The sequence below is a fragment of the Pipistrellus hanaki genome (assembly GCF_964339955.1).
Source record: "Pipistrellus hanaki genome assembly, chromosome: 6".
NCBI classification, from domain to species: domain Eukaryota; kingdom Metazoa; phylum Chordata; class Mammalia; order Chiroptera; family Vespertilionidae; genus Pipistrellus; species Pipistrellus hanaki.
In genome coordinates this window covers 57,182,050-57,206,043 of record NC_140508.1, presented here as the reverse complement: position 1 = coordinate 57,206,043, position 23,994 = coordinate 57,182,050, and the positions used below count along the sequence as shown (strand labels likewise).

Below are 23,994 nucleotides of genomic sequence, written 5' to 3'. Positions count from 1 at the left end.
CAGTACCCCAGCCCCTAACCACCACCACCACCATCATGTTTGAGCCCTGTGGAAGCCCTGGTTTTCGTCTATGGGAAAATTTCTGCTTGTGAATCTCCCTCTTTGTTCATTAGCCATCAAGTTTCAGCCACGAAATAAATAAGTAAAATGAAAGCACTCTTGTTAAATGCAAAGCAGCCACTGTCAGCCAGAAGGAAACATCCATGTTTTCTATGGAGACCTACTGTCCACAGCAGCTCTGGGTCAGGACTGCTGAGAAGCAGCTCGCCGGTGGTTTGGAGAAACTCTGTCCCACGAGGTCACTCATGTAAATTAGAATGTCTCCACGTGGATAATGCCCACAGGTTCGGTCTGGCAAATCCACGGGACTTTAAAATAAGTGGGTTGACTCACTTTTTAAAAATTCCTTTTTCCTCCTTAACCCGTAACGTTTACAACATTGAGAGAGAGAAAAGCCAGAGGAGTACAAAGAACTCAAAACCTGAGGGTAAGGAAGTTTAATTGACACACAATTACATCCAACTTACCCCCAACGGTTTGGCTCCTCCAGCCTAAGTCAACACAAACAATATAAGAGAAACCAAAGAGGAATAATAGTCCAGCTAAGAATATATCAGCTAATCAATTCATCAGGACTATAACTTTAGACATGCTAAGACCTTAAAGAATCAGAATAGTTAAGGCCTGGAATGTTGCAGTTAATGTATTTTTCTGGTTAGCATAAAGTTGTAGATGAGTCAGTTAATTTTGAAACATGTTTTGTGGGCACAGTCTGTGCCATTGAAGGGCTCGTCTCCTCTGGTTAGAAAGTAAGACCTATAAATAGATGATGCTGGGAAGCATGTGGGAAGGGAGAAGAGGGCTGTGCATGGGAATTTGAGGAGCATTGGGGGGGCGGGGGGGGTGAAAGGAGATAGGGCTTTCTGGAGGAGGGACACATGAGCACAAGGGGAGGGGCCGGGGGAGGCACCAAGGCAGGAGCATCCTCAGCGTGGTGTGCAGCCTGAGCAAAGACACTGAGGAGAGAGGCAGCTTTGGATTTGGGAAACTGAGGGCCCAGAGCACAGAGAGAGTGAGCAGAGGTAAGGCTGGGCTGGTGGGCCTTGTCTGCAAGCCATTAAAGGGAGTTTCTGCTTATCCCGTGGATGAAAGGAAACCGTGGACCAGTCTCAAAGCATTAGAATTCTGAGATAAGAGGCCGCTCCAGCTCCCTTAATACAAGCAAACCTGGCCAGCGTGCTCAGTGGTTAGAGTGTTAGCCTGAGCTCCAAGGGGGCATGGGTTCAATTCTGGGTCAAGGGCATGTATCTGGAGTGCAGGTTCCACCTCTGGCCCTGGCGGGGGCATGTGCGGGAGGCAATCGATGTGTCTCTCTCACATTGATGTTTCTCCCTCTCCCTCTCTCCCTTCCTCTCTCTGTAAAAATAAATATATATACATTTTAAAGAATACATATATTAATTATGCCTAAGGATTTGAAATACTGATTTTGACTCAGCAAAAAGTCAAGCACTTCCCCAAAGGAAACAGTCCTTTCTTTCACTCTGCTACCACAGCATGCTAACCTCTGCTCACTTTGTCATGGATTCACTTGTGGGTTAAAAGAAACTGTTCATTGCCTTTACCCCTGAGCCTTTTACACCCCTTTTTTGTCCACCAACCAGAGTAAGTCACACCCGGGGGGCAGGGGAGAGGAGGTATCACATCTTTTAAATGCCTGGGGTTTTGACTGAATGTAGCCAAGAGATTTAAAATCATAGTTCTCATACAAGACCCACACACCCAAAATTCTCATTACATGTATAATCTTTAAAAGAAACACCAAAATGTGAACCATACACCACCATCTCTTTCAAGGGATCCTCCCTGGTTCCTCCATTGTTTTCACAACTGAACTGCGTTTGTGCAACAATGACTGAGCAGAGATGTCCTTTGCTCTCCCATAGGACTTGGGTAGCCGAATTTCTTCAAACCCCTCCCCCTCCTCCGCTTGACTTGTCATAGATATCGCCTTCTATCCATGTGTACCACCTAGAAAGTGCTGATAAAGGAAAGAAATCACCCTCAAAAGGCTTTACTTTAGGAGTTTCAGGCCTAGTTTTCAGTTAAGTGTTGAGAGAAAGGAACACAACTGGACTGGAAGTGAGAAGACAGGGATCCAGGATTATGGGGACCAGGGGAAGGATCGTCTTCATTTGGGCCCAGATTTTCCAAATGCAATGATATCTGTCCTGCCTCACAGGGTCTTAGGAGAATCAAATTAGATGTGTATGTGAAAATGCTTTGAAATACAAAGTAATAAGATAAATAGACAGAGTTTTGCCAGAACCAAACAGGGATGGCCATCCAAAGACTTTTCTTGGCTTTAGATGGTAAATTAACCTGGGCCTGTCCTCTCCATTATGATCCCTCATAGCCATCTGTTGTGGACTCTGAGGTTTCTAGCATTATAAATAGGAGAGTTGATAAAAAGGCGCCCACTTTTTAAATAGAAGGAATTTAGTTCAACAGCGTTTATGGCTGCTGTCCTGTACTTCCATTGAGGACTAGACTAACTGAGGAGCTGGGAGGAAAGGAAGGGGAGAAAGGGATCTAAAAAATGCACTGTCAGGTGCTAATAAAACCCCTAGGAAGAAGCAGACTTACCGATATAAAAAGAGTGGCCCAGCAAAGCAAGGCGTATTATATGATTAGCTACTACACAAATACAATAGATAGTATAAACCCTGGTTGAATGTCATGCTTGGGTATGCAGCAAAGATCACTATTCTGGAAGATACGTTGAATGTGCCTTAGGGAAATGGGAGGTAAGAATTGTCAACTACCTACGGGTTGAGCAATCTGAAGAGACTGTATGGACCAGAGTGTGAAGGAAACCAACTAAATGAACCCAGCAGCACATCTTCCCTCTGGAGCAACACAGGCTGGAAACCTTCTGTCTAACTTTAGACAGTCTGCTGCCTTAAGCTGAGGTCTCACTGTGCCAGTGGAATTGCCCCATCTGTTGCTCTCTCGTTTATACTCCAAGGGCCCTTAGCTGTCACCTTTCTAGGACCAGGGGGAAAAACCTTCATAAACTCAGGGACAGGCCTGGACTGTTCGTCTAGTCCAGTGGTTTCTCTGGAAGGAGGCTAGCGGGACAGAAGTGACGTATACTTTATCTGTAGAGCTTTATTTCATTGCACACAGAGAGAAAAGAAAAGAAATACAAATTAGGAAGCGCGTTTTAAAAAATTGTTTCTTTAGGGAAGACCATATACACAGATGTTCGCTACTTTAGCCTTTCTACTTTGTGTATTTTAATGTTTTCCCAAATAAAAAACAGCGGCATTTTCAAATGATGCTACTAAAACAAGCTGTTGCCTTGGCTGGGCGGCTCAGTTGGTTAGAGCATCGTTCAAATATGCCAAAGGGTGCAGCTTTGAACCGCGATCAGGGCACATACATGAATCAATGAATGCATAATTAAGTGGAACAACAAATCTCTCTTCCTCTCTCTCTTTCAAATCAATCAATTTTAAAAATCAATAGATAAAATTATAAAACATGCTGGTTAGTCCAGAATCCATTTTTATATTGCAGCTGATACCATCTCAAACCATGGTGTGTGTTTGTTTGTTTGTTTGTTTTCCATTTCTTAAGAGAGATCAAGGAGACAGAATGTTCTCTAACCACTGTTTAAGGAATTCACTGTCCTTTGAATTGCTCAATCATACTCAGCTGCATCTGATCATTTCTAGTAATCTAGCAAATTCCAAACCTTTAAATCTTTGTTTTTCTGTTTCACAGTCTCTCCCACTGTCTCTCATCAGAATATAATCCATGAGGGCAAGGCTTTTGCTTATCACCATATCATATCCATCCAGTACAGTGCCTGGCACATCATGTGCCCTTAATAAATATTTGCTGAATGAATGAATAAATGAATGAATGATTGAATTCCCAGAACCCACAAGGACTGCCCCTGCTCCATGGAAACATAATGTAAAGGTTGGCCTTGCCCACCAGCTTCTGCACAGACCCACGCTTTTAGGCTCCTCTGGCTTTCTTGGCCACGTCCTAGAGGGCCAGGCCATCCCTGCGAAGTTAACTGCCGCCCTGCTACAGTAAAATGGTGAGATGCAAGGCTCACTCAGAAAGCCATGTGTTCACTTAGGAAGTGCCTTCTCAGACCTGTCTCTGCTCTAGGACAGGTCATCAAAGCACACACTGGAAAGATGCACTATCTCTAGGCCTCTTCCAGAACTTTCTAATACCAGGGTGGGCTGTTTTATACGCATGGGGAAAGCCCACATCTTACTTACTGTTGCTCCCTTATACTTCTTTTCTTAGCATCCCTGACCAAAGCCTTTTTCTTTGCACTCTGCTGAAGGATGGTACAGAATGTTTTAGAGTAGTTTCTAAATAACATTACAATGACTCTTTCTTCGTTATCTCATTTCTTCACCAACATTCAGCTTTATTTTTCCAAGTGTTTATTTCCACTGATGTTTACCACATACTGTTTATTAGTTTTGTACTTCCTTAGGGCATATGTAATAAACATGAAATTTATTTCCAGGAGAAAAGAGTTATCTCACACACCACGTTTGTGACTAGTGGACAAACAAAACGGAACAAATCTCATTAGAATGTCTTCCCTAAAAATTAAAATGAATTTTTAATTATCTGAAAAAGAAAGCATGGAGGTCTGAGAAGTATGAGCTATCATCCGATTGTCCCACGCCCTCCTGGTTCAGGGTTTCCCTCCTGACCCAAATCGTCACCTCCCTACCCAGAGCCCAGGAAAGACCATCACTTGGGCCCAGGAAATGCAAATAATCCTGGAGCCAGTAAGAAATTTCCACTCAAGGAGCATGATGGCAAAAACCCGGGAAACAGAAGGGTCATGCTCCACCCCAGATATTTTTGCTCTAAATCTAGGGTGCTGGCCAGACCATGCTGAATGGAGAAAGATGCCCCTTTTTTTCCTTGAGAAGAAATCTGAGTTGCTCTTACCTACCATAGTTGGGTGTTGCCTGGATGACTGCTTGGAGCACTTCTTTCTCCTCAATGGACAGTCACCGTCTTAGCTACTTTTAGTATGACCGGCTATGACATAGCGCAGGTATTCGGCTGTAGCTGAGAATGTTCGTGCAAAGTTTGAGAAATATTAGAATTGTTTGAGTTCCTATGTCAGTTCCCAGGAGCTAAGCGATCCCAGTCAGCCAATGGGAGACTTAGGTATTAGATCTAATCTCTCATGATTCATTCTGAAAATTGCTAGTGTCAAAATCCTCCCCTTCAGCAAGATAATTCAGGAACCTCGGAGTTGGCCAAAAGCCATGTGTTCATTTAGGAAGTGCCTTCTCAGACCTGTCTCAGCTCTAGGACAGGTCATCAAAGCACACACTCATCCCAGGCAACCATGGATCACCCAGACTTCGGTTTGTTTCCTCTCCTCTGTGTGGGGCTCACAGTGAGAGGAAGTGTAATGTCCTGGCCCTAGGTGATTATATGTTTTTATTGAGTGTTTGCTATAGACTAGGGGTGTCGAACTCAATCAGAGAAGGGGCCAAAATCTAAAATCCAGCCTAAATCGCGGGCCGAATGGTTTACTGAACAGTCATAAACTGACAATGTCATAAACTGACAGCGGAGTGCAGTGATGACAGCGCGGTGCGGGCCACATTGCAAGGCCTGGCGGGCTGGATTTGGCCCGCGGGCCTTGTGTTTGACACATGTGCTATAGACAGACACTGACCTAAACAATTCGCATACATTACCACTTTTAACTTTAACAACAACCCTACAAATAGGACCAATTGCTCTATTTTACACGTGAGAAAACAGAGCAAGTGACTGTCCAGGTCCATGGCTGCTCTAAGTGTTGGAGCCAGAACCCTTGGCCTACTCTGGGCCTGAATTCTTAACTCCTGTGGCGCCCTGTGTCTGCATGTGCTGTCCCTCTGCTTTTGGAGTGTTGAGAAAGGGAGAGGAGGCCTCCAACAACTGAGCAACCTCAAAAGCGTGTAAGCAACCTGGAAAGAAGTAAAAACTTTGCTCTGAGCAATTGCTGCCAGTCAGCTGTCCAGGGCGGCCCCTCGCTATCACTGAGCGGGCGAATTCCTGCACTTCAGCTGTTTGGTGTGACTGGTGACATATTGGAGAGTTCATCATCGCCCTGAGTTACGTGTGTGGGAATGCTGAACCATGAGAGGAGTGCCCATGAGTAATGTGCATTACAAACCATGAGCTAGCCTGGCAGCTTTAAACAAAGCAGATTTCTAGAAAACCCTGGGCCAAAATGAAGTTCCTTTTTCTTCTGTTTCCCTCTCCTCAGACTTTGTGAGGAATGAGGTCGAGAAAGGGAGACCTGATTCCACTCTGGGTCTCAGGCTCTGTACATTCATAACAAAACCATGGCAAAACCAGTCCTGTAATCTGCCTCCCCGGTGAGGATTCCATAGCAGGCTACATGCTCTTTGAGATGTCTCCCCTCTGGTTTCCTATGAGCAAGCAGGGTGCCATCTCCCCTTCCTTCCCGGCAGGGAGGGCGTGTTGAGAGCTGCCTGGTGGCAGGGCTCCAGCAGTGCAGCTGTGCCCTGGTCCAGGCAGGCTGGAGGGAGAGCCTTGGGACAATGCAGACATGAGGCTATCTCTGCGCGGAGCGCCCCGCCCCCGTCTCAGCACGCCCGTCGGTTGAAAGGTTCTCGCCTTAGACTGCACAGAAGGCAAGAAGTAGCTTGCAGAGGGGCAGGTTTTCGGCACAGTGCTTAGGGAATTAAACCCACGTCAACAATAACATTGGGCTGTGAAGTGGAAAAGCTGGGACGGTACTGGCGTTCCCCAGGCAACAGTCTGAAATGTTCACTCCTTAGAAAGCCTTTCAACTGGCCAGCGGCTCTTTCCTGACAGTGCCAGACGCTGAGCTCCGGACAAATAATGAAAGCTATGGCTGGAACATGGTGAGTGCCAAGAGGTCCCCCGCCAAGGCAGGATGGCTTTTCTTGTGTTTGGATTTGGGTTTAAAAACAAACAAACTGGCGGACCCGGATTGCTGACACAAATAAATCCATAACTATACGGTGAACACTTGCAATTCATCCTTGCAGTAAAAGGAAAAAGCAAAACAAAACCATTTGCCTCTTCTCTTGGTAACGCCCAGTGCTGTGGTGGAAAACTCTGTGATCCCTGAGAAATATGCATGATGAGCACGTGTTTTCCCCTCAGTTGGTTTTATGCTTTCAAAACCTCGGAGCCTCTGTCACATAGACCAGTGGAGGAACCACCACGACTGGGCTGTGTGCACGTGGGTGCGTGCACTGTGTGTGTGCGCTGTTTTCCTGAATTATTGCAGCATAACTTCCTCTTTGCTTTACCAGACTAAAGCTCAACAATGAGACACCATGTGTAAACTCCTTGTATGTTTGCTCTTTTCAGTTCTAGGGAAAATCCGAACGGCAGTGGGCAGTGCCCAGCTTCTCATGGCCCAGAAATTCTACCAGTTCAGAGAACTGTGTGAAGAAAACCTGGTAGGTAACAGTCCCCATCACTACCTTTTCCTGCTAGTACCATGAGAAGAGTGTGTCATCAAGATGGGCCTGATTTTGAACCCAGTCAAGGCCCTTGGACTCTCTTGGATAAAGAGTTTTCTGATGAATCTTATTATCTACTCTTCTTAGAATTAAAAATACTTTCATGCTTTAAAAAATCTTAGAAGAAAAAAACCCAACTAAGTTAAAACTCCATTTCCTGCTTTATGGTAACTGAAAAATTCCCATTTTCCTGGCTTTCACATAGCATTTCTGATTTCATTACTCTTACCAAAATAGGGACCTCCTGGTATTTCAAAAATAATATTACAGAAAATCATTGTGGATAATGTGTTTCTTTCTGGAATAGCCTTCAGTTCATATATCCTTATCAGAGTTCTCGGTTTTAATTCAAGGGCCAGAGGTGAAGGGCATCACAAAGTGTAGATTTGATCTCCCTGAGACACATGAACCCTTCTTAGACATACCAGAACCAAATAAAGCAAAACAGACACAAAGGCACCACTGCCAGAAATGTTTTAATACAGGGGCAAGCGCTAACTCACTCACATATGTAGTAGTTTTTAAAAACTACTGCTAGCTCTACAGTATCATTGCACAGAATAGCTTTCATTGGCCAATTGTTGGTCAGGCTGGATCTAAAACAAAGACAATGAAAAGCAACTTGTTTATCTTGTTGAAAGCCAAAACATTCTTATATGCAATCTAATTGACCCAAACTATGATTTCAGAGTTTTAACCACATCTTCTTGTTAACAAGGACAAATACAGACCAAAAGGGATTTATCTAGACAGGACTCGGCCAAGAAAAAATAGGAAGCATGCAAAAATGAGTAGTACTCTCCATCCCTCTGCACCAGGCTTTTCCTTTTGAGATCTTCCTTTGGAGCTATCTCTTCCCTCCTGCTCACCATCCTCCCACCTATAATCTGTTTTCCCTTCCCTCAGCAAAAATTACCTGATCCTTCTGTCACCTTCCCAGAAATTCTATTCCGGATTATAAGACAATATATATTAGTAAATGTATTGATAAATGACTATCACAAATACTTTATTGAGCTTCACTTCATGCCAGGTACAGAATTCCCGCTAACTCGTGAACTTGGTAATGTGTCACAGATCTTAATTAACATGATTCTTGTTCTTTAAATGTAAGGAAGCTCACATAAAGCTATACTTCTCACAGTGGTTGCTAGGTATATCTGAAGCCCGGTGTGCACACAGTGCAGGGCACAGAGCATGCCTTTTTAAAGAATTATGTTACGGGCAAGTATATCATGTAGTAGAATACAAACATTATGCAGATTTTGAAGATCAAATTGCAGACAAAATGCTTTGAAAATTTTGCAGATGTCCAGGAAGGGTTAACCTTTTTAAAGCCATCTTTTGATGTTTCCTAGTTCCCGATGGGCTCACATTCCTTGGCCACTAGAGGAACTAAGGTGACAAAATATGAGAAGCATGTAAGAGGTAGATGAAAGCAGCATTACCCTGTGGGCCAAGGGCCACTGATGGCTGGTCAAACCATGTCCCAGGAGCCCACAGTGTCAGACCTTATGGAGCTGCTTGTGACATTATTTCTATGATGGTTTTACGGTTGAGGAAAATGGGCCTGGAAAGGCCAAGTAACTTGACCATGGCCACCTGTAAGAGGCCTCACCAAGATTCATATCTCAGTCTCTTTCACCTCAATCCCTGTAAACCCACCCACCACCCTACTTATCCCCCAGAATTTGAGCTGCATTCCTTACCCTTGTAGAGGGACCTTTGCAGCAGGAAGAGTGGTGACCTGGTAGTGGCATTATTTAGGTCTTCAAAGCTGCATGAGGATGACACTAAGATTAGTCACAACCAGATCCAGTTCTCCTTTCTTGAGTTCTTACTCTGAGGAAGGGAACACTTGAATACCACATTTTATCTAGACTCTCAGACATAGAATGGATGGATGAGAGTTGCTTTTCCCCAGTAAAACTAAACCAAGGAACCCAACCCCCCTTGTCTTTTTACACTCTTCACCATTTCTGAGCCCTAAGTGGCCTGGTTCAGACTAAGGCTAGTACTACAACTTCTTCTTGTGCCTGGGATGTCACATGACCCACTGATTCAGTGACTGGCTGGGTGCCTAAGCTCTTTCTCTCTGCTTCCTCTTTTATCCCTTTCATGATATGGGGGTAAAGAGGTTCCTGGTGAGGAGGGAACAAGTTACCCATTATATAGAGTCAAAAATAACTCTGCCTATTGTGCTATCATGTCATGCATTGGTGCACTGAAACAATTTAGCCAATGGAGTTTATGACCTAAAAGACTTTAGTGAACTCCAGAATATGAGCAATTTAGATTTTGGTCAGTAATAAGATAAGGAAATATATTGTGAGACCATAAACTCCATTTGAGAGGTACTTTTTTGTACCTCTCAAATGGAGTTTTGTCCAAACTATTATCTGTCTTTCTGAACCTAGATATTTAGAAACTTTTTTTTTTTTTTTTTTTTAGTTTATTAAATTAAATGTTATAGAGAAACTCTTTCATTAATTCAGGTGTCATTAGCACAGATTTAATACTGAACCAAATATTGATACTTACAAACTTTAGAATTTACTTCTTCCAATGAATTTCAGAACTATGGGTAGTTTTAGAACTATAAGTTTATAAAAACATCTTTACTTGTATTTATTTTAAGTCTAGATAAATAATGCTAGTCCACTCAAAGGGCTAAAAAGTTCTTTCCAGCCCATTAATTTGATGATCACTGACCTACACTTTCTGAAATCCTGATATCATTTTTTATGATGGTTGGTCTTAAAAGAATAAACTAGTCTCAAGTTATTATACAGCATAAGGTCTCGCAGTCTATCTAGTTGCCTGAATAGTTAGAGGTAACCAAAACTGACCCCAGCTATAAACATCTGACATATGGCAGCTCCCACCAATCTAATGCTTTAGCTACTACTGCAGGTAGTGATTAACAACAAGCATGGCACCCTCAATCTCTTAGTTATGTATTTTCTGTCTTAGATCATAATAATTTGTGGTTCATACTTTCTAATACTTGGAGTGACGTGAATGGAGGCAAAGAAAGTCAATCCTTAAATACCAAAGACTGTTCAATATTATCTAGCAAATGGATCACTATAGGCTCTTTGTGTATGTGTAGATATGTGTTCTCATATTTGCTATATTATGTTATGGTCAGTTTAAAACAAATGCATTTCCAAATGATTTTGCCGAAGTACTTATATGATAAATGACTTCCTATATTAATAGCATTTTAATTGTCAAACATATATTTTATTACTCCTCATCTGTCTTCCCTAGTATTTCACTCAACATTAGTATTAAAACAAATCATATTTTAGATTACGTATCTGTTCTCTGAATAAGTTGGGTAGCAGGTATTCAAATTTCAACTCTAATACCCTGTACTTTTTTCAAAGATGGTATTTTCATTTAAATATGGTATTTTATATGCATCTTATTATATGCATCTTATCATACATTCTGGATTTTCAAAAGATTACTCTCCCCCCACACTGTACCAATTACAAAAGAAGAGTTTTATAACCTTGGCATTTGAGAGTCGGATGTGTGTATAAAATTACCATTTGTAATGACCTTTAAAACAAAAAAGTCAAGCTCACAGAAACAGAATAGAAAAGTTGCTGAGGTCTGAGGGGTGGAAGAAATAGGGAGAAGCTGGTAAAAGGGCACAAACTTTCAGTTAGGAGATGACTATGCCTGAGGATCTAATGTCTAATGTGTTGATTATAGTTGGTAACACTGTACTGTATAACCAAAATTCGCTGAGAGAGTAGAACTTAATGTTCTCATCAAACATTTTTCTTAAAGTTGATTAACTTGACGGAGGGAATTCTTTCACAATGTATATCAAATGATCATATTGTACATTTTAAATGTCATTATTATTTGTCAATTATACCCCAGTAAAGCTGAACATATAATTTTTAAAATAATCATTGGCTAATTACTATAAAAGTACCACTTTAATCTGAAAACCAAAAGGAACTCGCCCTCCTTCTGTTGTTTGAAGTATTTGAGAATGTTACTTTGGCCCTGTGCTTGTTGTCATGGATCGCCTCTAAAGCATGGATATTCTTCTTTCTCTGTACAGAACCCTAATGCTCATCCAAGGCCCACCTCCCAGGATTTGGCGGGGTTCTGGGACATGCTGCAGTTGTCCATAGAAAATATTAGTATGAAATTTGATGAACTCCATCAGTTAAAGGCCAATAATTGGAAACAGATGGATCCTCTTGACAAGAAGGTAGAACAATGTAGATTTTGTATGGTTCATTTAAAAACCTGCACAAACACTGGACAGTCTAAATAGGCTTCTGCATTCAGTCTTGCTGTTTACAATGTGAAATGGAGCTGACATCATATTAATTTCATTGTAATGACAATGTTTACATAGTAATCATTTGGGATATTATCTGTAATATGTTTCAGGCATATTTTTAACGAAAAACCTGTCTTTGTGAATTGGAAAATGGGAATGTGGCCTTTTTTTTTTGTTAATTAAACTTTAAGTTAAACCATTTTAGTCACTGGAAGGAACTGCCTCCATTTTGCTATTTAAACTAAAATAAATGACAACTTCAGTGCATGATTACATAGAGCAAGAGTTCAACTTCCTTACAGCCCTAGGATGTGTTTCTGAGGAAAATAAGCCCTGAAAGCTAACTGACTTTGATAATCATTTCATAAATATAGGAATAAAGAAACCACTGTTGTCCAAGTCTAAAAATATACACACCATCAAGTTTCACAGTAATCAAAAATGTTGGGGTTTTTTTCTTTATAAAAGAGTTTACTTTTGGTTTATTTGCCTTGGGGAATATTGCTCATTTGATGCAACCATTTAGAAATGAAGACTCAAATTTTTTACTTTAAGTAATAAATTGCAATTTTCACATTGGATTATGGTGGTTCCACCAGGCTCACACAGGTATACAATGTCCTCCCTAGGCTGGGCTGTCATGCACCACTTTTTTAATGCCTTGCTTTCCTAAGGCCTGAGGTCAAATAGTTCCAAGAGATTCAACTGCAAAAATGACTCACGGTTATCCCCCTCAAGCACTGATGGCCCTGCCCTTTTCAGATCTCCTCACCTATAGAGAGCTCATGGCAATCCAGTCGGTTCTGTTGCTGCCCATAGTATCAGGTTTCTTAGGGTCAGAGGGCTCCCCAGAGAAATCCAGTCCCAAGGGACAGGAAAGCAACACTATTATCCTCGTCCCTAATTTCCAATTCTCTCACCCGTTCTCTCACCCATTAACCTGAGGGTTTTAGTTTAAAGCATCAAAATACCATTGGTGTATGTGTGGCCTCTCACTTGAGAAGCCAAACATTTGCATGTCACCTAGATTGTTTTTGTTTTTTTATCTTTTTTTTTTAATTGTCTGCGAGATAAGCTTTTGAATTAGTCCTATTAAAAAAAAAAAACAAACAAAACAAAACTACAGATGTACACACACATCCATCTAATTTCCCATTTGTTGATTTTTAAAAAATTATTGTTAAGATATGTAATATACACAAATAGGAAAATATGACTGAAAATGATCAGTATTCATACTTTTAAAAATATCCAACACGAAGTTACTCAAAAATGAAGATTTTTAAATGTCCAAAATGAGTGATGCTAAGATATAATATATGTAATTATTGACATTCGCACAGTATATCACTAGTTAACTTGATTTCTAAATCGTTACACACTTTGTCCATGATCAGAGCGTCTCATCATCCGGAGCACGTTAGGGGGGAAATGAAGGAGCACAATCAGAGTTGACAGAATACTGTTTGCATTCTGTGCTTCCTCTCCCGTCCTCTGGGCCACCCAGACGCTCCCTCACACGGCCTGAGGGCAGCTCCAGTGCACTCAGTTTAACTAGGCACTCCACCCATGCCAGCCCGGAGGGACCGCTGTGACCAGCATGAGTGTTAAGGCACAAGGAATGTCCTTTGGAGAAACATAGCATCTACACTTTAAGATACTTTTCACATGTATGACACACTTCGCATGTATTGATGAAGACCGAGGGTATTTTCTTTAAAAAGAAAACATTCACATGGACCATTTCGCAGCCTCAGTTTATCATCCTTTTCGTAAGAATCCTTTCTGGTCTAGATTCCTTCTTTCCCACAGGCATTTTTTTCCCCCTACAGAAGTTATGAGTGGCTTTTGTCTTTGCAATGGCATTTAATATCTGTTTTATAGTTTGCTGTTGCTAAGGCAGATGAACTCTTTCAGTCCCTATGATAGGAATAGCTTTCTGGGCCCCGAGTGACATCCAGTTGGATGTTTTAGGAGTCGTTTTGGAGCTGAGCGTGTAGGCGTTATCCATGTCTTCCCTCCAGGGTGACCCTGGATTGTCCACTGCTGTGTGTTTGTGTGTGGTGTGCAAACGAGTGTAACTAACTTCCCGCCCGAGGCATCTACAAAGCTAAAGGAACACAGTCTCACCTCTTCTTCCTCATTTGGCTCTTTAGGCTTGGGGGAAGAGGGGGTCTGCGGAGAGAGTGGTGATGCTTTTCAATGCTGAGCCCACCTCCCTGGGGCTGCCTCCCTCCTTAGAGGGCTGCAGAATTCTAAGCTGCTGCGGCTGCAAGCCCTGGCCCATCTCTGGCCGCAGGAAGTCTGGAGCCTCCAGAGAGAACCTTTCAGCAGGGGGCCCTCGGGTACCCACAGCATTTCTTTGGAGAGACCTAGTTCTGCAGTCCAGCCTCACCCTTGGCCTTAAGCTTACAGGTATTTTTTTCCCCCTGCATCTTTTGAACCCCCAAACCAGAAAAAAAAAGAAAAAAAAACACGAAAAAAAAACAAACAAACGAAGAGAAATTGGTATGCAGTGTGCAGATCAGAACTAACCACCCTTAGGTTAAAAAAAAAAAAAAAAAAAGTGTGTGTGTTCTAACCACTGACCTATCCCAGTTTCCCCCAAGCTTGTCCTGAGAAGCTGTGTAATGTCCTGCACCTTCTGCTTTGATCAGGAGAGAAGGGCCCCTCCTCCAGTGCCAAAGAAGCCGGCGAAGGGCCCCGCGCCGCTGATCCGGGAGCGCTCGCTGGAGAGCTCGCAGCGCCAGGAGGCCCGCAAGCGCCTGATGGCCGCCAGGCGCGCCGCGTCCGTCCGCCAGAACTCGGCCACCGAGAGCGCCGAGAGCATCGAGATCTACATCCCCGAGGCGCAGACCCGGCTCTGAGGTCCCGGGCGTCCCCGCCAGGACCGGCCCGCCCGCCGCCTCCCGGCCCCTGCGCCCCAGCCCGTCCGTCTGAGCCCAGTGACTTCCACCGTCGCCGTGTAGTTAGCTGTCCACCTTGCAGGACCTCCCCCAGTCCCCCTGCCCGGACCAGCGGGCCCATGTTACTCACTGAGCTTCGCCACCTGTACCGAGGCGCCAGCCTGCCTCACCCGGATAGACAGCCCTTTCTTTTCTTGGCAAAGCCAAGCCCACCCGTGCACAGATCGCCCCTGTAAGTCGCCCGCATCCTCAGTTCTCTCAAGCTAGTGTGTCCCTAGAGCTCAGCAATATAACACCGTAGGGTATTTCAGAAATCCAGTATCACAGGGTGATCCTTTGGGACTTAACCGTCTTCCACGCGAAAGAAACGAGGGCTCCGATTCCCTTTTATTTCCCCCAATGGTTATTCTTTTACAAAGCAGATGGAGCACTTTATTTCCAACCTCCGAAATCACGCCATCTCACCGGAATCCATGAGTGACACACCAAGAGGGGACCGAGCTGGGCTGGGGGTGGGGGACCTGGATGTGTAGTGGGGAAGGGAGGAGCAAAATCTGCGGGTGCTGGGGGTACCCGCACCGCTCACAGCTGCACAAACTGCCTCACTGATCCTTCATCAATCACTGCTTCACGTGTTTCAATCAGCAGAAGATTGTAAATTCGATCTTTCAGGGAAATTAATCTATTCTGAAAGGCAATAAAATGAAGAAAGGCAAGGCAAAGGAAGCACTGATAGTTTAAGATACTACATAAGTGATGTTTTGTTCTGTTATTTTTTTAAAAAAAAAAAAATCTTAGACCTGAAATGTTTTACCAGCTGTCATTGTGTTGTGTATATTATATTGTTGTGCAGTAGGACCTTCAAGGGCAAACTGTTGGTTCTGTTAATTTGTTAGTGTCCATCCTGGGGACCCTACCTAACCACACCTCTGTAAGTACACACCTGCTTCTGAGGCGCTGTAAATGGCAGCCAGGTGGCTTTCAGAGAAGAGTTCGGATTTTCCCATCATCCCCTTGAATGCTCTACAGCCATCTCCTTTAACCTGTTAGTTCGTACTTCTGACATATCTCTTCCTTTGGCCTTCTCTCACTGTTACATAGGGTCCTATCATCCCCTAGCATAAGGACTGTGTCCTAGGTCAACCCGATAAAATAAATTTTCTACCCCAATAGACACGCCTCATTCCAAAGAGCTGCCACTCCTCCTGAAGTCCCCGGCAGTGAGAAAAATCTGACGTGCAAGGTTCAACAACCACAAGGAGAGGGGAGAAGTCACGACGCACAAACACTGAGAGATACCCAGGCTTTTGGCAGAGAATGTTGACTTACATTTTTGTCATGCTGGATGGGCAGTATGCACTTTGCTGAAGTTCTCCTTAAACGCCCTTATTCATAGCAGTTAACGCGTTTAGAATATGGTGATCTTAAAAGTACCACTGGCGTTTTACGTCCAGTTCCCACCCTAACGTATTAGAAATTACCATTGAAAAATGAAGGACTTCTAAAAACATACATCAAATATGCTTGCACCAGAGAAGCTTTTTCAAAAAAAAACAAAAAAACGCACTCGCATCGCCAGGTGCTAATTTAATTTTATTTCTGAAATTAAGAGAGGTGATGGGTTCTGGCATCAACTATCTCCATGGACATATTCAAAAACCACTAGAGAATTCGCTACCTCTCAGAGCCATCGATGCTTTGAGCTATCTTTGTAAACAGGGCACAAATGTTTCCTGCTGTGGTTTACAAGAAAAGGGCTACTAACTTATTTCAAAACAAACTTTCAGTTAGGGTGAACAGAGCACCTTGAGTGCTTTGTAAAATGGGAGCATACAGAGATTTTTAGCTTCGGGTGTTGCTGGTTCTAAAAAGAATACATCTTTTATTTACTTTCTAGCAGCAATGGAAGGTCACACAAAATTTGCATTAAGTAAGGCCAACTGCCACCTTGGGTAGCGTATGGTCACATTCAGTCCTGCAAATGAACTCACAGATAAACTCACAGATGAACACGAAGGAAGTGGAATCCTTTGGAAAACCCATGTTCCCAACAACAGCTCTGTGCCCTGAGGTAGAGATAAGATTTGGAGTAAGAAATAGATTTCTAATACGATCCAAGATCACCCTACAGTATTTTCTTTGGAAACTGGTCTAGCCCAGGATATTTTAAAGAGAGACAAGTGAAGTCCTATTTATCTTGTCCCTGTGAGTGGTATTTGTATATTCATAAGCTATTTTTGGTAAGAATTTTAAATCTTTGAGCTAAATGCCCACAGGCATCATGACCTTTGCCTTCCTTCAAAACACAAATTGTACAAACACTTTATAAAGAGCTAATTATTGATGTTAAAACATGACCCCACATAAAGCGGCTCGTTAACCACTTGCCCCCTTTAACTGACATCCATAAGCATAACCTTTGTTACATTGTTCTTTTTGATGTATTTGTAGAAATGTTTCTTAGTTCATAATGGAAAATGTATGTACCCTGAAAATTACTTATTTTGTTTAACTTTGGTATAAAGATGTTTGGGCATTTTCTTGGGGAGGGGGGGAGTTAAAAAAGAAGTTTGTCTCCCGCATCAAAAAATAGTTCAAAGAAATTAAGTATTTATTATATTTTTTGCAGTTGTTTCCATACAATTCACATAACCTTTTTGTAAAGAGAGATGAAGAAATGGATTAAAGATTTTTAATATTTGAAATGGTAAATAGAACTAATTTATTTGTAATATATTTCTGTTATTTATAGATGTGTCCTTAATGTTTTACTGTGCATTACCACTTTAATTTAAGCCTTATCCTTGTGAATTTACCATTTCTTTTTTAAAACATGTCTAGATGCATATTTTAAATAACTGGAATGTAAATCACTAGCACATCTGAATTCCCAAATGTAATTTTTAAAAATTATTTTGGTTTGGAGGAAAAAAAAAAAAGATCCACTTGAAAGCCTTCTGATGGAGGGATGGGGAACATTTTTATGGATTTATGAATTGGAATTTCATAGGCTTATCTACTTAGATTGTGTGTGAACAAAAAAAAAATTGTAAATAGATGAATGTTTCCCATAATGTAAAAAGATGAAATTAATAAAATAATTAATGCACTGCTTTCAGGTCTGCATGTTTTCACTACAGAGTCCTGCTTCTTCCAAGATATAAGTGATTGCCTTCAGGGGAAATAAGCAATGAAGAAGCATCTCCTTCTAACTTTCATTGTAAGAGCACACAGTGCTAGTCCCTGTTGAGCCTGGGGGTAGGCTTGTGTCCCACATAAGGGACTGAGATACTGAAAACGAAAAGTCACTTTACCATGATGATCACACACAGGTAAACGTGTCAAGTCAAAAGCTGTGTATTTTATGAAAGAAGTGATTAGGCTCTCAAACTTGTGCAGCTCTGTATATATCTTGTCCACTTGAATTTCTTTGCAAACACTTCATCAATTTTGTTTTCTACACAGTCCTCCAGGGTAAGAAAAGTCAGAATAATGCTTTGTGGTGGTTTTCAGTTTATCCTTGCTGGTACTGGAACACTGTGCTCACTGATGTTTAGTGATTTGCCCAGTGGGAACAGATTTGAGTCCCAAGTTCAAGCCTTCATTCAGCCTTCAGTGGGGTCTCTATCATGCTTCCAACATTTTAAACTTGGTAATTATTTGTCATTGTTGATTTTGTCTGGGGTTTATCTAGGTTATATCCACAAACCTGACTCCATATACACAAACATACCATTTTATCAAAAAAGAAAGTAAATTACAGTATTTTATGAAGTGAAGTTGCAATTATCCGAAAATGCTGCAGCTCTGAAGAAACCTATATCCATAGTGCTTCCTTCCCCACCGAGTTCTTGGGCAAACCCATCCACCTTAGATGCAACAAACTTGGAAATTGTTAAGCAGATAAGCCACTTTTCCTGATTTTTATGCATACACAAAACCATGCCAGTCATTAAAATAATACAACGTACTTTTTTTTTTTCTCTCATTTTTTTTATTAAGGTTACAATATACTTTTGAAACGGCTTCAAAAGAGTTTGAAGGGGCTGGATCTTCGTGAGGCAGAGAGATCTTATTACTTTGTTCATGCACTGACTATTTCCAAAGTCTCAACTATGATTACAGTTTTCACCTTTCAACAAATTATTTTTTAAATTTTTATTTATTGATTTGAGAGAGAGAGAGAGAGAGAGAGAGAGAGAGATTTGTCGTTCTACTTATTTATGTATTCATTGGTTGATTCTTGTATGTGTCCTGACCAGGAATCAAACCCACAACCTTGGCATATCAGGGTGACACTCTAACCAACCCAGCTACCCATCCAGGGCCTAACAAATAATTATTTTATTGGGCTCCTTAACCATTTCAGCCAAACCCCAAACAAAATGAGTGAGTTTTTGCATGTGGAAATTTGAATTCCAGTGAAGCAATTTCCCATGTTACAGGTTTCACCCAAAAAAAAAATATAGTTTCATTTTTTTATAGAAATTGAACAAAATTGTTTGTTCCGAATATGAATATATTTTTATTTTTATATCTTTGAAATCCACCCCCCACCCCGTTGAAAACATAAATTGATTTTGGTTTAAATAAATGACATTGAAAAATTACAGTGTCTGAATGTGTTCCTTCTCGGGTGCCCCTTTAGGTCCTAAATTGACCTCAGGTTTGCTCGGCTGTTTGACTTTCAGCTGCTGAAGCAAGATGAGGTCAGCTCCTTTTACAAACAGAAACCAGTGGTCCTGTTTGAAAACTGTCTCAGGGTCCTAACTCACATATTAGTACAAGTTTACAGAATAGGTCTTAAATTCCTCTGCAAAGCACTCATCATCTCCCCTGAAGCAGAGAGAGAAAATAGCTTCCTGCTTCCTGGTCCATGTGCTTTCCTTGGGCGGACTGCTGGCCCTGAGAAGCCATCAGCAGATAACCACAAGAATGCGAAGCCTGACTCCTGGGTCTCCCGTGGAGCCACGCCAATGCATTATCTTCGTGTCTCCTGTGAAAACAAGCCCAAGCCTGACTTCATAAAAAAATGCCTGAAAGCAAGAAAGTGTTTTAACAAATACTGAAAGTCAAGCTCTGCTGTAGTTTTCAATGTATCCTTGCAGTACTGAAACCCTGTGCTCATTGATGTTTAGTGAACTGTTGCTATTCAATGTACCAAATGTTTCCACTAGTGCAGATGAGGATTGCCATTCTCCATCTTCACACTTCTAGCCTGCCTTCTGCTAATTTCCTCCTTTCAGATTATTTGATAAGTAAATCGACATCATGGGGGAGCTTCTATTGAGATCTCAATGAAGAGACACATCCATAGAAAAACTCTCCCTTTCACCTTGAAAGGAGGAAGGGAGAAACAAACAGAGCTTAGGTTTTCCCTTCTGTTACACAGGGGGAAATGCATTCTCCTGTTGACCCTAAGAGGGAGGCTATGAACAACAATTATAGGTTTGGTAGCTTTTCTAATGCTTTCACTGCTGCGGGAGGCCAATGCTTTACAAAGAGAAAACATTCCCGCAGAGCTAGCTAGCCTTCTGAGGTTTGGACATAGAACCATCAATTAATGATGCCTACCTTGTTTGGAGGGCTTTCAAGCCCAATGCCCACCAGCAGTTTAAATATGAAAAGTAAGGAGAAACATCTAAGGGGTTAGATAATACTGTGGATGGCCCATTCAGTGTATTCTAAACATCTCTCCAGATTAAAATAATGATATTCTACTAACTAAAAAAAAAAGAAAGCCTATTTATAAGGGTTTTGGTTTTAGGGTTAATCTCTTTCTATAGGAGATGTTTATTTCTGTCCGTCAGTAACACTAAAAAACCCTTGAAAGGGTTTTCTTTTTTAAAAATATTTTATTGATTTTTTACAGAGAAGAAGGGAGAGGGATAGAGAGTTAAAAACATCAATCAGCTGCCTCCTGCACACCTTCTACTGGGGATGTGCCTGCAACCAAGGTACTTGCCCTTGACCGGAATAAAATCTGGGACCCTTCAATCCACAGGCCAACGTTCTATCCATTGAGCCAAACCAGTTAAGCCTCTTTTTAAGGGTTTTAAAAAAAAATCTCTTTAATCCTCACCTGATGACATGGTGACATGTTTAAAGAGAGAAAGGGAGGGAGATAGATAGAAATATTGATCAGTTGTCTTCTGTATGTGCCCTGACTGGAGATCAAACCCACAACCCAGGTATGTGCCCTGACCAGGAACTGAACTGGCAACCTGAGCAGTCTTTTGGTGCATAGGATGATGCTCAACCAACTGACCACACTGGCTGGGTGGTCAGTGACACTTTTGAAAATTCCAGCTGTGTCACATCATTTCCTTTCTAGAATAAGGTTCTTTGCAACCTCAGCCAATGCAAGTTCTATCTACAATCCCAAGTGTGAGAAGTAGATCACAAAGGCAGAACTTGAACAAAGGTAGAAGGAGATAGGTTGAATAACTTATTTTAGATTCCTTTCTGGTTTGATTTAATGTAACACATTCATTGAGAGCTGCCCCTCTCCCTGACTTACTCAGGGAAGAGAGCCTCACTGCCTTTACTGCCTTCCCTTGCGGGGGTTAACTTTTTCAGTTCTCTGCAGCCTGGCCCTTGCAGAAGCAGTATCTGGGAGGCCCTGGTGAGTATGGCACTTTCAAAGTTGAGCTTGACAAAGGGGAAAGAACAACTCAGAGGCTCCTGAATTGTTTCTTATGGTAGTCAGAAAGGCAATGAGTCTGAGATGATTGAGGGGGGATCTTTTTCAAGATGCTCATGTCTTTTTGTCCTGGCTTGGGTTGGTGCACCAAGGATCCCTTGACCAGCAAGTTGTTCAAAATGAAGTCTTTACAGAGAGAGTGAAAAATTGATCAATAGCTAGGAAAATTGGAACAGTGGAGGGATGTTAGCACAGGAAAATGAGGATTTCCAAACAAAATACTAGTGGGTGTTAAACACTTAAAACTACCATGTTTCCCCGAAAATAAGACCTAACGCATGGAAAGATAAGACATCCCTGAAAATAAGACCTAGCGCAACTTTGGGAGAAAAAATTAATATAAGACACTGTCTTATTTTCAGGGAAACAGGGTAGTGGTGAAGTGAGGAATAAACAAGTCTGAGTAAGTCTGAAGATAAAGAATGAAAGTAAAACATGTTGCTAACGTGGACCCAAGATGTTTTGGCATTTGACTACTCAGGATCTGTCAGTGGCTGAGTCATGATGTAATTGTGCTCAAGGGCACTTCACTTTAAGATAGGCCATAAGGAGGCCAAGGACCAGCTTTCTTCTAGCCAAGGCAACACATTAGAATTGGGTTAAATACTCAACTAGAGAATATGGGTTAAATATTTAGCAAATGCTTTCCTAAAGAATATATGATGTCTTGGCTGCCCTGAAAAACTTGACACATTGTCCCAAGAGAAGTTATTATGAGAACTGAGTCACCAAATGATCCTTATGAAAGAGGGAAAGTTCTTCATCCTCTTGGCATTTAAATTTGTTTATTAGATAATACCACTACAGTAAAGACAGGTCTACACACATGCACGTATGCATGCACATACACCCACACCATGACCCCTGTTGGCTTCAGCCCAAAGTGAAGAATTTCCCACCAGGTTCCTGTCAGTGACCCCAGATCTATGAGCAGAGAGGATCCAGATGGGAGAAAACCAAGGCAAAGGGAAGTCCCCACACACTCCAACAGGAACACCCAGATGTCATTTTGTTTGTACTATTCTGACTTGGGGTTGGGTAGGAAGCATTGCCATACTCTTATAACACATTTACAAATACAGGATGTCCCCCAAAAATGTAAACACACACATTAACAGCCAATTCTATTACATTTTGAAAGTGAAATGTATCTTAATAAACACTGCCTTTATAATCATTCAAAATGTGTATACATTTTTGGGACACCCTGTATTGTCAGCATTTCTCTTATAAACTGGATTATAAACTCATCAGCCTCAAAATTGTGCCATGACTGAGCCTGACTGTCCAGCAGGGACAGGGCTATTCTGTAAGTGAGAAAGAGCTCAGATTACGGGGCCAGACTGCTCATGTTTGAATCCTAGCATCACCACTTACTAACTGTGTATCTGAGGCAAGTTACTTAACCATTCTGTACCTCAGCTTCCCTATCTGTACAATTAGGATGAAACCAATACTTACAGGATTGTTCAAAGAATTAAATAAATATATATACGTAAAGCTCTTGCCCTGGCCAGTGTGGGTAAGTTGGTTAAGTATCATCCCATGTACCAAAATGTTGCTGATATAACTCCTGGTAAGCACATCCCCAGGTTGTGGGCTCCATCCTCAGATGGAGTCATGCAGAATGCAGCCAATTGATGTTTCTCTCTCTCCCTCTCCCTTCCTCTCTATAAAATCAATAAAAACACGTTTCACATATATATATATATATATTAACACAGTGAGTATCTGGCACATGATAAGCACTCAAATGTTCACTGTCATCATCATCATTATCATTATATGTTTACATTTACTGAGAAAGTACCTTGTGCCCTGGCTACACTATTTTATATGCATTCCATTATCCTATGAGACAGTCATTACAATAGGTTACTGAGAGATTAAGGAGTAACCCAGGATCACTGGTAAGTGGCAGAGCTAGTATTTGAGTCCAATATAAGTCCAAACCCTTTGTTTACATGTGTGTGATTTGGGCAAGACAAAGCAACTTATCTGCCATTTTCTCCACCATTTTAAAAATTTAGTAATGTATTATTTCAGGACATTATAATCCACCTATTATCCTTAATGGCTCAATAGCATTCTGTTTTATGGATGAACCATTAGATGTTACTTAGTTTCCCCGTTTATTGATGGACATTTAGGCTGTTTCCACTGCTTGTTATGACAAACAAAATCTGTAGTGAAAATCATTTTACAATGTATCTTCAGTGGAAATGTGTCTATAGGTTATATTCCTAGACAAATAGACATGAACTTTTGTTTTCAAATATTATCAATTGAGGTGGAAATCAAGGTGAGGTGGTAAACTCATCAAACATGTAAGAGTTTTAGCACCTACTTTTGCAAACAAAGAAACAAGGCATTCATAAGTAAATTCAGAGCCATATTTAAAATACAACAGCCTGGCTGGTTTGCTCAGTGGTTACAGGCTTGGCCTGTGGACTGAAGGTTCAAGAGTTTGATTCCTGTCAAGGGCGTGGTTGC

General features: G+C 41.6%; 1 protein-coding gene across 22 annotated transcripts in view; it reads left to right on the top strand.

Moving 5' to 3' along the window:
- DLGAP1 (DLG associated protein 1) overlaps positions 1 to 17,911 on the top strand; it is a 573,475-nt gene extending 555,564 nt beyond the window's left edge. For 17 of the 22 annotated variants that reach the window (XM_084888099.1, XM_084888098.1, XM_084888094.1 and 14 more), the window contains 3 exons: positions 7,423 to 7,514; positions 11,665 to 11,817; positions 14,550 to 17,911. In XM_084888099.1, the coding sequence (XP_084744225.1) occupies positions 7,423 to 7,514; positions 11,665 to 11,817; positions 14,550 to 14,759 (455 nt within the window). In that variant the 3' untranslated portion in view covers positions 14,760 to 17,911. Of the gene's footprint in view, positions 1 to 7,422; positions 7,515 to 11,664; positions 14,097 to 14,549 lie in introns of those variants that run through there. The other 5 variants (XM_084888096.1, XM_084888095.1, XM_084888104.1 and 2 more) reach the window with 3 other exon arrangements.
- The last annotated feature ends 6,083 nt before the right edge of the window (positions 17,912 to 23,994 follow it).